Source organism: Pseudopipra pipra, chromosome 17 (assembly GCF_036250125.1).
Source record: "Pseudopipra pipra isolate bDixPip1 chromosome 17, bDixPip1.hap1, whole genome shotgun sequence".
Classification (NCBI taxonomy): Eukaryota; Metazoa; Chordata; class Aves; order Passeriformes; family Pipridae; genus Pseudopipra; species Pseudopipra pipra.
In genome coordinates this window covers 5,690,950-5,705,303 of record NC_087565.1, presented here as the reverse complement: position 1 = coordinate 5,705,303, position 14,354 = coordinate 5,690,950, and the positions used below count along the sequence as shown (strand labels likewise).

At 51.1% G+C, this 14,354-nt stretch overlaps 1 protein-coding gene across 1 annotated transcript; it reads right to left on the bottom strand.

Annotated features, from left to right (window-relative positions):
* Positions 1-1,138: 1,138 nt before the first annotated feature.
* Positions 1,139-13,350, bottom strand: GATA5 (GATA binding protein 5). Its single transcript, XM_064674056.1, has 7 exons — positions 13,214-13,350; positions 12,023-12,622; positions 9,706-9,872; positions 4,139-4,264; positions 3,131-3,218; positions 2,443-2,567; positions 1,139-1,435 (listed from the first exon to the last, which is right to left on the bottom strand). The coding sequence occupies exons 2-7, from the start codon at positions 12,540-12,542 to the stop codon at positions 1,280-1,282; spliced, it is 1,182 nt and encodes a 393-aa protein (XP_064530126.1). The 5' UTR covers positions 12,543-12,622; positions 13,214-13,350; the 3' UTR covers positions 1,139-1,279.
* Positions 13,351-14,354: the final 1,004 nt, after the last annotated feature.

Here is a 14,354-nt window from a genome sequence, read left to right as displayed (position 1 = left end):
AAATAGCTGTCCAGCCAGGCTGGGGATTTTATTTAGAAATAACAAATGAAGTAGGCCATAAGTAACTTCATGACCTTGCTCCCCCTTCATTTCCCACCCATCTCCCCTCCTCACTGTGGTCTTCTCTTCACCCCCAGGTTCCTCAGGACTTCCAGGACCCCCCTGCATGCCCCAGCAGAGCATATCTCTCCATCTCCCACCTGCAACAAGCTGTAGAAACATGCTGTTGCCAGCTTTTGAAAATATGATGTTTTTGCATCACTGAAGATCTTTTTCTACAGCTCAGCTCTAAGAAATTGTTTTCTACTTGGTTTTCATTAAAATAATTAAAAAGCAATCTGCTCTGCATGGCTGAAAGCTGGAAATCCTCCACTCAAAACATCCCCAAAACTGGATGCAAACAAATATAACTCCAACATATCCTTTATTTTTCAATCTCTCAAACCTTTCTCTTAAGTTTAGGAGGACTAACTTCTGATTTTCTAATGCTCAGAGCTGGCAATATCAAAACCTGTGAGGAAATACAAAAGAGAAAACAGCATTTCTGTATTCTTTTATTATTGGGAGGTTTTGACCATTTTTGTCATGTCATTTGCCTAAAATAACAATGAAAACCTCTTTGTTTGGAGCTGGAAAGGGAAGAGCAGTGTGTTTATTTCATGTATGACTCATCAGCTCAGTGTTGATACGCGAAACGCTTCAGAAGCTAACACTCTATAGAGATGATCGTTTTTAATATAAAACAATAAATGTTTAAAACAACCGTTGCTTTTTTTTTTTTCTCTTTTCTTCCTGTTGTGGCCAATAAAACATAAGGCAGGCCACATAGTTTACATTTTAATAAAATTAAGTTATTTGGTGCCATGTTATTACAGTCTTTATTGGAAAGTGGAATAAATTGCACACAGAGGAGACATAGGAGGGAGAAATCACTGCGAATAAACATAGATTCTGGGATGCATTTATTTGCTGTTTTCATCTCAAAGGAGGAAGGCTTTCCCCGGGAAAGTGGAGGTGGCCCCCAGGTTCTGGCCTTGGGGAGGCAGCCCTGGGTTGCTCCAGGGAAGGATGAGCTTTCTGGGGAGCTGGTGCCACAGCAGAGCCATCCCAGCCCCATCCAGCTTTTCCACATACATCCTCCAAGAGAAACCTGTCCTGTGGCTGTGGGACACCCTGCAGTCCTGAGGCGCTGGGGCAGCCCATCCTCCTGTCCATCGGCCGTTTGCGGGGCCAGCCGAAAACATTGGTCCCGAGGCTTTTTGCTGGAGGTTGAGGGTTTCTAGGCAAGTGCCAGGGCACACCAGGAGTCCTGTCGAAGTGGCACACTCAGCCCAGGCTGCGGGGCCATGGTGGTGGGGGAGAAGGTGTAGTCCTCGGGCTCGAATTTGAACTCGCCGTGGCCGCCGGCCAGTGCCTCGTCCGACTGGCTCTGTGCCTGCCCCAGGGAGGGAAGCAGAAAGGCATTAGAAAGCCAATAGTTATTAGCCAACAGGTCACTCAGCCCTGTGTCATAGCACAGTGGTAGGATTAGGACGGAATAGAGTGGGTTATCCCTGATGCCTACAGCTGTCCTTCGGAACAGCCTGGAGCTGGGCAGGAAGGGTGTTCCATTCCAAGCAAGCACAATGCCCAGGCAGGGAGGAGGCATCCCAGGGCCCACCTGCATTTATTTATTGATTAAATATGTCCAGTTTGGAGATCCCTAGGTGTGGGTATATTTTTTCAGAGCTCAGAACAAACCAGATTTCTTGGTTTCAAACAAAAAAACCCCCTATCCCATACGGTGTAACTGGTGCTGTGCCAGACACTTGGGTGCTGGGGCTGAGCTTCCCCTCCATGCACATGTGTCTAGCTCAGCAAGAGCTTAGACTCAACATAAAGACAGTGTTGGGTCACAAAATTTTGATGTGTGGCTTGATTTAGACCTGTTTTTTCCTCCATCAATATGAAATAGCAGCCAACCCCAAAGGAAAGCTCAGGGCACAAGCACCCTAAGGCCTCTGACAGGTCTGTGGTCGCTGAGCACCTCGGGGCTATAAAGTGCAGACAGTGTTTGCCCAGGGAGCCTTTTCTTGGGAACTACAGAGGATTCCACCCTGGGCTGATCTCACCAACTCAACAGGGTTGTGACTACCAGGATTTCATGGCAGAAGATAGAAATTAAACTCAGCTCTTCACTGAAGCCTTTTCACCACCGATCGCCTCCCACAGCAGGGCTCAGACCTCCCAGTTCCCCACTGCAAGACGAAAGAGCTGATGAGGAGCCAACAGGCTGGAGCCCTTCCTGGTCCGTGATGTCTTGGCTCATGCTCCCTGCTTTCCTCAATCTGAGGCAGCAATGATCTAATTTCTTAACCTCATCAGGGCCTCCCAGGTCAGTGGCTGTGGAGGTGTGTGATCATCCAGCCCAGCAGGGGATGGCTGCAGGTCCCTATGCCTCACCTGGGACACTGACACGATGGTTTGTCCGGGATACTGCGAGGTTGTGCTGGGCTCTGATTTTAAAGTGACCGTGCTGTCTGAGTTGGTAATGGAAGAAGGGGAGTTAGTGGCCGAAGTTGTAGATCCTGGAAGATAATTGGTAGAGGGTGGTGAAGCAATGTAGGTGCAAATCTGCTCTTAAAAAAATTTGTATTTTAATGACAATAATCACATCTCATGGAGTGATCCTACTGTTCTTTCTCTACCAAATCTCTGTCAGTGTAAGTCTTTGTATTTGGCTGCCAAGATGCTGATGGAGGAGGAGGGAACCCTTTCACAGTCTGGCAGTGCTGGTACAGGATGGATGGGCTAATGTTGAATGCATCATGATACATTCCTCTCAATCTTTAATATGCCATTCCCACCTATATATTTTCCCATTACTCAATTTAGCCCAAATCTGCTTGAACGTGGGCACTGCTGGGCTGGATCTGGGTATCCACATAGGAACCCCACAGGAATATGACAGGACTGGGATTCCCACCCAGCATCTTCCTTTCACATGAGAATAAATACAGACCCTAGATCTAAAACAATCATCAGTGGAAAAAAATCACAATATTATTTTCTAATTATCTATTTCTTGCAGAAGACATGTTGAGGTGAACTGTGCTCCAAGCCCTCAGGATGGATGATAACAGCACTGTACCTGTTGAGGCTTTGCCTTTGGTAATGTTTTTAGGCTTCCTTTTCCTCGTCTGGATGCTTTCCTTTTTCATGGCCAGAGGTCGTGGTACCTTGACATTCATAAAGTTTGGAATCATTAATATTGTATTTTGCTCAGCTCCTTTCCACACATGTGTTGCTCTCCTATTTACGTGCTGTAGCTCATGCAAAGCACCTAAAGTCCTTGTCCTTCACTGAGTGCTATTTTTCTCTGCAACAGGCCTTGGCTGGAAGATGTAGAAGGCTAACAGCTAAGGTTTTCCCACAGATTTTGTTTTTTCCTTTATTTCTTATTTTTCTTTTCCTGATTTATTAGTGACCTTTATGACAGGGCCTTATTAAATTACACTGACACACTGAGAGCCTACATGGCTCAGATGGAACAGTCATGGGGCAAAGAGACTTCAACCTTTATGGCAGAAGTTTGAAGAAGCCTGTATGGAGGGATGGAGTGTTCTCTTTGGCTGATGGGCATGTTATCAACAGTTCCCATCCTCTGTGGATAAATGTCATCAGCCAGCTTCCATGTGGGCTCCTCAGCATCCTTCACACATTTTCAATTAGTATATATAAAAGTTTGGGTTTGGGGACCTTCAGTCTCCAGCTACTGGAGCCTGGTAAGCTTTCTTTGTCACAGAACCCTAGGACGGCTTGGGTTGACCAGTTAGTTCCAACCCCTCTGCCATGGGCAAGGACACCGTCCACTAGACCAGGCTGTTACAAGCCCCATCCAACCTGGCCTTGAGCACTTCCAGGGATGGGACATCCACTGTTTCTTTGGGCACTCTGAGTGTTTCAGTACCCCCTTAGCCTTATCCTGCCTGGGAAACCCCAGTAGACTGAGCTTTTAACTGTTCAAGGAGACAGGACTGGGTTTCAGCTCTTCTGGGTCCAGTCTAGGGGCTGGTCCCTCCACACCTGATCTCCCAGAGCTGCTGGGCAGTGATCCCAATACCCAAAGGGTCCCTCCCAGTGTGGACATGTTCCTCACCCCATGGAGCTTCATGTACAACCCGCAGGCGTTGCAGACGGGCTCCCCTTCGGCGTTCCTTCTCCAGAGGGTGGTGTTGGTTGTGTGGCAGTTAGTGCAACATAGGCCAGCACGTCTCGATGAAGACTTAAAAACAAGCAAACAAACACATGAGTGCACACATAAGAATGATGAATTGGGAAGTTTCCTTTCCCACAAAAATAAAATCTCCAACTACACCATTTTCCTGGAAAATGTGAAACACACGTGATAACCAAATTCAGATCAAAGAAATTACATTCAAATGAGATCACTCTAATTTGCAAGTGGTTTTTTTGTTATTGAGATCTATAAACATGGCAAGTATCCTTGCAACTCATTTCACAAACTTCCAACAAATCTTCTGGAAGTGATCAGGACTCAGAGCAGAGAGAACTTCCCTCCGGGAGATCTACTCAGATGGAGAAAGAGGTGGAAAATATCAGCTGGGCTTTTAAAAGCATGAAGAAAACTCCTCATGCTTTACATGAATTCCTCTGTTTTTCTGCACTCAGAACTACTGCTAAAGTTAGCAACATCCCAATTAATCTCTGGTTTAAGACAACTGGAATCAATTGGCTGAACTGAGCAGAACCGAACTGAACTGGTCCATGGTGACACCAGGGAGGTTATTCTTCACGTCTCACAGATTATCTGCTCTCTTAAAGGCTGCAGAAACACCCTGCAGACATTAATTAATGACATATTTTATGAGTGCAGTGATTGCTGGCTCTGAAATATTAATAATTCCAAATGGAGAAGGAAAATGTTCTGGCAGAAGCAGCAAACTCATTTCTGACAACTTTCCTCCAAGCCACTGGAAAATTCACCTCTCTCTTTATACAGACTTGTCTGCTCAGTAGACATTTCATTTGGAAGTGTCTGAACACTAAGTATTAAACCTATTCTAGTAAAAGATCTCACTAGGTATAAGGTACCTGTGGCATAAGTAATATCTCAGGCTCTCCACATTCAGGTGTGTAATGTTCTCCAGCCTTGAGAAAAATCACTTTGAATCCACTCAAAGGCAGATGATAGGTGATGCAGGCAATAAAGAACTCCCTGTTTGTTTATTTTTCCATTATTGCCTGATATCCTGACTGAGCAATATAACAAATGAGGTGGGAAGAGTAGGAATAAAAATGAAATGTTTTTACAAGGTTAGCAGTCACATAAAGATCAGCTTTGAGTTTCAAGAGGCACAAGTGACATGGCCAAGGTTTGATTCACTTGTTGCTCAGCAAAGAGGTCTCAGCAACTATTTGCAAATAGTGGTATTGCTTTGGAAATGATTCAGCTTTCAAGAAATAAACCAGGCAATAATAATAATACATGGGGGTGTGAGCTGACAAGCCTGGCACAGGGGATGAGATAGCAGACCTTGTCTCTAATGTGGGACATGGTGTCACAGCAAGATCCAGGAGCAGCTACAGCCTTTCAGCTGCTGGGGCTGTGCCGTTCATCCTGCAATTGATGGGAGCAGAGGAAGGTGAACACTTGATGGGTGTAAGGGTTCTGAGGTCCAACTCCTGCTATGGGCACAGAGGGGAATTTGGAGGCACTCAGCCTGGAACAACTGTTCCTGGTGCAATCTGTCATCACTTCTGGATGGGAGGAGGCCAATTCAAAGCCTTTTGGAAAGCCCCAAAGTTTCTGGGCCACTGCTGGTCCCTGGGAGGCAGGGACACGCTGTCCCTGTTTCACACAAAATTTTGTCTGCAGCTTGCAGGTGAGGTGGCAATGAGACCTGTGGCTCTGGTGACCCAAGGGCAATACCAGCCCTGCCAGAGCTTGGCCCACCCTGCCAGCACTGCTCATGGGCTTCCTGCTGGGGCAGCGACATGTGCCTTCTGCATCTCCTGTGCAACACTCTGCAGGCTGGCTTCTCCTCACGCAGCCAGCGAGAGAAAAAAACATCCTCTACCACCAAATATTACAATTTTAATCTGAGAAACCCCATGAGAACCTGCCCCTGCACAACAACCTGCCAGATTAGCAAGAAAGAGACAGTCAAGGCTACTGTTGCTCACTGAAGGACGAGGGTACAATACATTATTGCTGGTTTCCCAGCAATTCTCTTGAAAGAAAATGCATTTCTGCCTGGCTCCACCCCGCAGCCTTTGTACCATTCTGACCTTGTCTAGGAAGTTGTTGACTTCAACATTGTGCTCAGTGTTTATTTATACAAATGCAGCATACACTCAAACAAAAACTCTTCATGGACCGGGCTTGACAGCCAAGTGCTGCTGATAAGCTCAAGGAATGGTGAGTTGGTGCCTATCAAATCAACCACGTGTAAGCGCTGCTTTGAGAGCCCAAAAAATTCAGAGCCAACAGGGCAGGTCTTTCCAAGGGAGACCAAGCCATCAGAGACTTTGTTTCATCTCCTTTTCAAAGGTAGAAAAGAAATTGCAGGGTTTCACAGGAAAAAAGAAGGCACTGAAGTCTCAGATTTAATCAATGCTTCTCTGTCCCCCTTTCCAGCACGATTGAGGGGATCTGTTGTTTACAGGAAAAATGTTGTAGCAAAGTGTGCTGAGATATCTCAGCTCAGCTCCTGAAAGTGGGCAGATCTGCGGCTCAGAGCCAAAGGCAGCAGCATCCTCTGAGATTTGTCTTTTTTACTAAGGCTCTGGGCAAACCTGCACTTTGGAGGATGAGGGAGCAGCAGGAACTGAAGGGCAGGAGAAATCCAAGGCACACACCATAAGCACTGAGTGGTTCTGGGGTCCTGTTAGATTGTCCCAGGCCTGTGAGCAGTCCCACCCCCACCTTATGCAAAAGTGTCACCAAACCCATTGTGTATTGCAAACTGTAAAAAAGGACAGGCTGAAACCTCCTGAGCCAAAGTAAAAAAAAATAATCCTTGAGCCAAGCCAGAAAAATTCAGCTCCAGGTTAGTCCTTTAGCTCAGGATTGTGTGGGAGCTGCTGAGCACAGGACAGCTGCTGCAACTGCCCCCCTTTGCTGTACCGTGCAGGGCAGATCTCCTTGAAATAAGGGGGAATTGCAAGTGTGGGATGCAGCCATCCACCTCCACCAGCTGCTCCTGATGGCAAAAGTGATCTGGCTTTTCAGACTGGATCTAAGGTATCTTGTGAAACACACCAAGAAACTTCGGCTACAAAAGGTGCTGCCTAAAACAAAGTGCTGCCTCCATCCTCCTTTAAGACAAACCCTTTCTGCCGAAAGTCACAGTGCTTTGAATCCAGACACGGGCTGTAGCAGGATGGCTGTCCCTGCTGCATAGAGGATGTCACCCTTATCTCAAAAAAAGAAACAAAAAATGAAGTGGAAACTACGCTATGACTGGTCTCCCTCTCCCACGCACGAGCAAGGTTGAGCTCTGCCGAGTCGCGGGACGTCATTCCCGCAGCGATATCTGGGCCACGTCGTGTTCTCCAGGGCTTTATGGGGGACTTTGCTTTGTGAAACACAAGTCAAAATAACTCCCAACGCGGCGTCTACGTACAGAACAAAGGTCATAACGTAAAGGACAAAAGCAACCATTTTTCCTTCCCGTGCCCTTATTTCGCTGCACTGTGAAAGCCAATTTCATAGTTCGTGGCATGTCTCTGTGTTCACTGCTCTGCTCCCACCCAGCCTGTATGGGTGAAGCAGGGAAGACATCCATCCCCTGCTATGGAAATTGTTTGGGAGAATAAATATCCCAAGCCACAGGGGTGCAAGTTGCTCCCTCTGTGGTGGGTTTGCAGAGGTCACCTGGCACCCTCTTGTCCATCATCAGTAGATCCACTGAGACACAATTTTCTGCAACACAACATTTCAAACCCTTGGGGAAACCCAAGATTTTGAAATGTTTCATTGAAAATTCAGGATGGAAAGTCAAAATTGCAGGCCCTTTTCTAACCCATAAAACAAATCCCCTCAAGTATATCAGCCATAGGAAAGCGCTTCCCCTGGACAAGAATCAACCCTTTAATTTGAGCTTTAACTTCATTGTATTGATTGCTAAATAATGATAAAAAAGGTTGGAAGTACTTTGGTAATTCCCAACTAATTTGCTTCCCGGGAAAGTGGTCTTAATTTTGTGAACAAACGTTTTCCACCAGAAAATTTTGTTGGAATGTTTGCCGAAAAAATTTATGCCGAAGAGCACTCATGGATGCCGTGGATGAGGCTCGGGCAGGGTGCAGGCGACGCACGGCCGCCTCCTTTCCCATGCGCCACAATAAAACACTGAGGAGCGGAGAGACCTCGCCGATTTCCTCAGGGAAAAGCTGTTCAAAAGAACTCTGGAAGTTCATCCACTGGCGCTTTTGGATGCCATTCCCAAAATGTGGAGTTGAATTTAAACTGGTTTGCGCCTCCTTCTATGCACGGATTGTGTTCGCTCTGAAGAAATGAGCAGCGCAACCCTGAGATTTGCGGCACAGCAGATTTAATGTCATCGCGTTAGAGGAGACGGGAGGGTTTTGGAGAGACAGGCAAATCCTGTCGTATAATGCTAAATATTTCACAGAAATGCCTTGATTTTGATGCGATGAACAGAAAAGGGGGATTTTCTCTGGAGCTACCACCCATTTCATTTTGCAAATCCAGATCTGCATTTCTGGAATCAGAATCAGAATGAAACATCTTGCTCGGTCTCAACTTTCTTTTTCTTAAAGGTTTTCTTGCACAGAAACTTGTCTCTATTGGGTTATTGCTAATAATTTGTTTTGCAATACAAAAAAAATAACTGCAGGAATACACCCTGAGTGAAAGCTCAAGAAGCTCCCAGCTGTTCCCCAGCACAGCTCCAACAAACATCCTGTTTTTAATGACAGCTTCTGATGACAGGCTCTAAAACCAAAACTGTTACCACCAAATTTAAACATCCCAAAGTGACTGCACAGAAAAAAAGAGGAGGCGCCTTTCCTCTCTCTCCATGGGATCCCAGATGGAAGAAGCCCAATATTACACTGGGGGGGTAATTAGTGTTTAACCTTCAGGGAAACTGGGAACTGCCAAACCCCCAGTTTTCCCCTTAGGCGGGCGGGGAACTGGGCCCCATCCTGCTCCCATTGCAAGCAGCCACAAACCTGCTGGGCCAGCTCAGGACCAGCCCTGCCTCCTGTGCAACTACCCTGCCTAGGCTGCATGTGTCTGCAGGAAGAACTAGGAAATAATAATGACAGCAATTATAGAATAAAAAGCAATGCACCCACTGCAGGAATGGAGCCAGGGGAAGCCCACAGAGTCCCAGCCAGTGGCAGGGCTGACTGTCCCTGCTAGGCTCTGGCGCAGACCCTCTGTGCAGCCCCAGAACCCCTTCAGTCCCTGTGGTTCTGTTTCCCCTGCCCACCAGTCATTGCCGGGGCAGCAATCCCTCTGGTTTCATCCCATTCCCACTGACCCCAGCCGTTTCTGCACCACAGGAAAGGTCTCCTGCCAGTGCTGATGGCAACTGATCTGTGGGAGGACCGAGAGTCAAACAGATCCTAACACAAGAGCAGAGACCTTAACAGTGCAGGCACCGAGTCAGCCCCCCAGCCCCTGCCCTCTAGCCACCCCCGGGTGGGTCCCGGGGAGTTTCCCCCTCTTACCAGCCTCTTCTGCGGCTTGAGCGGCCGGTTGATGCCGTTCATTTTGTGGTAGAGCCCGCAGGCGTTGCACAGGTAGTGCCCGGTGCCGTCCTTCCTCCAGAGCGGTGTGGACATGGCTCCGCAGTTCACGCATTCCCGGCCATCCCCGGGGAACTCCTCGAGGTACTCTGGAAGAGAAACACACGGCGTAAGGGTCAGGAGCCACCCCACCGCACAGGGGGACCCTGCGGGAGAGAGTCTACAATCCTCTTTGCCCCAGTACTGGGGACAATCCCGGTCCGGGGAGAGTTTCCCTCCAGCCTACCAAGTGTGCACCAAACCCCTTTATTCCTTCCACACTTTAATCTTTTAATATTTTGCTTAAAGACAACACATTCCCCCATCCCTTCCCTGAAAGACCCCAAAGAGCAGAACACGGCTGGGGTCTCCCTGGGATGGGAAGGGGCTGGGATTCTACCAGTGGGAGAAAGAGATGCTATGCCGGGATCCAAAAATAAATGAGAGAGGGGGGAAAAGGAGACCGTTTTCCTGATTTCTATCAAGAGAGAGGGGAAAAAATGGGATCGTTTTCCTGATTTCTATCAAGAAAACCCTGAAGCCGCTGGCCGGCGAGGACGGCCCGGCCAGGGAAGGTTCGGGGTTGCCAGTGGAGCGATGCCGGGCTGGCTCCCCGGGAGAGCATCACCGGCCAGCCGCGACCGCAACTCCTGCTAGTGAGACTCTTCCTCACTTTTTGTCTCCCCGAAAAAAAAAAAAAAAAAAAAGAAAAAATTTTAAAAAGTCCCAGGAAGGAGCCGCGGGGCCGCTCCGAACACCGTCCGCGGTCCGTCCCTGCCCCGCGGCAAACGGGAAGCCGGAGCGAAACCGGGGGACCCCTCAATCATGAGTTGCTCTCTTTCCTCCTCCTGCCTTTCTTTTTTTTTTTTTTCTTTTTTTAAATAACTTCCTCTGCCTGAACTGTTATTTTCTTCCGAAGAAAAATCCGCCTTTATTTTTTTTTTAAATAAATCGTCTATTGTATTAATAATGATCCAAAGGAAAGGAAAAGGGAAAAGAACAAAACTTAAAGGGGGGGAGAAATGGAAAATAAAAATGAAATGTAAAAAGGAAAGTATAAAAAATTATTGCAGTAATTAATTACATTAAAAATAAATAAATAAATAAAAGAATAGTTTGGACTACTTAAGAGCAGTTTACACTATTCAAGAGCAAAAATAAACGGCAGAGAGGATGGCGACCGCTCTGCCGGATCCTAAAGCACCGAATTAAAAGAGCAGAACAGATTTCTGGGGCATCATCTCTGGCAGGACGATCCCTTCTCGCACAACGCAAAGGATTTCCCCAGACAAAGAGAAAGTCCTGTAAAGAAACCGCTGCCAAGCACCTCCGGCGTGGGAGGAAAAGCCGAGCCGGTGAGACAGCCCGGTGGGGAGGGGGCTGCTTCCCTGCTCTAACTTTGTTCTTGGGGTGAAGATAAGATAATTCGGTTCACCGCAGTAAAAATGATAACGCGACTGAGATCTTGAAGTGGCTTCTAAAGGACTTTGCAAACCGCAACCGGAGGAGGCTGGTGAAGTGCCCCCGGGGTTATAAACCCTGAGCACGAGGAGTCCTGTTAAATCAAGCCCAAAACTTTATTTGCTTAGCGTTTGGTTTAAAAGGACTTTTGGTGTGGATGCAAAGGAATTGAAGTGAGGTTTATTGTTCAACGCCTGAGCGCGTTTCAGTGTCTCCCCAAAGGCCGCAAAGGGATGCAGCTGCCGACCTGTTTGGGCGAAGGTGAATAAGGAGACCGAGAGTCTGTTCAAATATAAACTAATTTACCACAATAAATTACTTAAAAGGGAGGGAGCTATAAATCTGCCCCGCTAATTTAAACACAAGGGTAAGTATTGAAGCACAGGCACAAAGTCGATATTGTGGGAAGGAGATACTGCGGGGGTGGTGGTGGAGTGGGGGAGAAGGGGTTGAACGGCCTCTGCTCCCCTGTCCTCCGGGGGAATTGCTCTGCTTTGAAACGTGGTCTTTGCCCTTCTTGTCACACACGCACACACCCCCACACATCCCATCTCTACCCAGGGTCAGCCGCACACACCCCGTTCCCGGACCATCTCTCCATCCTGGGGTAAAATCATCTCCTCTGCTGTCGGGGATGCCAGCGGGAGAACTCAATCCGCGGCCGGGCCACCGACAAGCCGGAGGGATAGGGATGGGGATAGAGATGGGGATGGGGACAGGGATGGCCCCCCACTTGGCGCCGAGAGCCGGACAACGACTCGGCGCCCCGACAGGTCGATGAGGGACGGCGGCGACCTACCGAAGGTGGACCTGCGGCCGGGTAAGGCCGCCTGCCTCGTCTGCAGGCTGTGCAGCACGCTGCTCTCAAAGTGTCCGGCCGTCCAGGAAGGCGGTATCTCGGGGGTCACGTAGGCGGGGTAGGGGCTGGAGTAGGACCCGTTAACGGAGCGCACCAAGGCGTTGCCGTACTGCTCCCGGCCCCCGCCGCCCAGCAGCAGGGGCCCCTGGTAGGCGCCGTCGCGGCCCGGGGGGCTGCTGCCCGGCGGGCTGTGCGAGTACGAGAAGCCCGACGGCGGGTGGGGGCTGCCGGCGTTGAACGCAGCGGCCTCGCCGCTGCTCTGCCCCCAGCCCGCGGGGTTGCCGAGGTGGCTCTGGTGCGGTTCGCAGCCTTGCAGGTAGGGCAGCGTCTGCAGGACGGAGGGCACCCGGGTGGTGGGCACGTAGACGGGCGAGCCGGTCGACGAGTGGAGGAAGTTGCTGGAGTCGTGGGAATAAGCCGACTGGCCATGGTTGGGGGCGAGGGCCAGACCCTGATACATGTTCCGTCCTCGGCGGCGGCGACTGCTCAGGGCCCGTCCGGCAGCGGCCCGGCGGTGCCGAGGGGCTCACTCAGAGGAACCTGGAGGGAGAACCGAGAGCAGCGGGCTGAGACAGCGGGAACCCGATGGCCTTTCCCGAGCCGAAAACGCCTCTTCCCTGCCTCAAGCAAGGGCCGAAATTTGGACTATTTTTTTCCCCTTTAAACTTTCCTCTGAGCCACGGTGAGAAATAACCTCCTCTGAACGGGCAGCGACCCCGCCGGCATCTTCCCCGGCCCCGCCGCCCGCCTGGGCACCTCCAAGGATCCGGAAAAAGCCTCTAACAATTAAATTATTTTTTTCCCCAAAAAGTATTTCCCTTCCCGTCTTTTTTTTTTTTCGGAGCCCAGGGCCTGGAGCGCGGCTCGGGGCCTTGCTGGCCGGGAGGAGGCCGCCCGCGGCGCGGCCCCTCGGGCGCCCTTGCCGGGCGGGATCGCAGTCCCAAAGGACCTGGGCAGCCGTCCAAGATCGGGAGCATCCCCGGTGTCCTCCAGACACCAGCACTGCCGCTTTCTTGTAAAAAAGCTCAATAACCCTCGGGCAGGCCTCTCCGTGCGGGCAGAGCGCTCAACCCGCCAAGCCTCGCAGGAGCATCCCGCCCCCCGCCTCGCTCCTCTCGCACAGGTACTCACATGGCAGCGGGCCGGGAGCGGAGCCGGGCACGGCCGAGGGGGCATGGAGTTGTGCTCAGACCATCCAGGGAAATCCCAAGGAAATAAAAATAATAATTAAAAAAAAAAAAGAAGTTGAAGTTCGCGGGGGAGGGAGGACTAAAAAACAAACCAGCAGGACCCCCTGGCAGAGCAGGGCTGCCCTCCCTCCCGGTATTCTCCCTCTCGTCTCCCGTGGGTGCGTCCCTGGCTGCGCCCGGCGGGGAAGTGGCGGCGGGGGCGGCGGCGGCGGCTCTTTACGGCGGCCCCGGTGCGGGCCGGCCCACGTGACGGCCGGCGGGGCAGCCCCGGTCCCGGCCGGGATTGGGCGCCTCCCGGCAGGAGGGGGGACGGGATAAGTCCCGCCGGCTCCGCTCCCGGCGGGGGGGACGCGCCCGCTGGCTCCCCCCTGGCGCGGGTCGGCGGGCGCCGAGGGGAGCAGGGGACGCATGCGGCCCCCGGGTGCGCCCCGCACCGCCCCGGGCCCGCTGGGCGCCCTCCTCAGCAAGGCTGGAGGGGTACGCCCGCCCCCAGGAGAGTTGGGGGATTCCTCCGTCCTTTGCAGGCCCCGCTGCCTTTCTGGGGTTCGCTCCGACCACCCCATCTGGAGGCGATGCCCCCCCGTCCCAGGCCGCCGGGAGATGTTGAGGAACACACCGAAAACTTCCCGGCGGGGGTTCGGTAGCAGAGGATGAGGGCGGGAGGTTTTCTGTTTCGAGCGAGCGCTCCGGCTGTGCTTTGACATAAAGCCCAGTCTTACGGGGAAGGGGGTCTCAGCCTGCCCCCCACACCCGCCTGACTTTCTCAAGCGGCCCAGGGCCCCGCCGAGGCTGCGGTGACACTCGCAGCCTGCTCGCTCCGGCCGTGCCCGGGGCTCAATGCGCCTTTGCCCAGCTGGGCCACTTGGGAGAGCAGCCCTCCGATCCCTCACCGTCCCGTCGGGGCCACCTCTGCGGAGAGCAGCAGAGATGGTCCTTCTCCCTGCAGCCCCCCCGCCGGGCCGCTCTGGCCTTTGTGGCGGGGACAAAACCCCTTTCCCTCTGTCCCTCGTCGGTGCGAGCTCGGGAAGGGACTTCAGAGGGCAAGCCGCTCTTAGTCCCAGCTGCCCGCTTAGCCCGGGTAA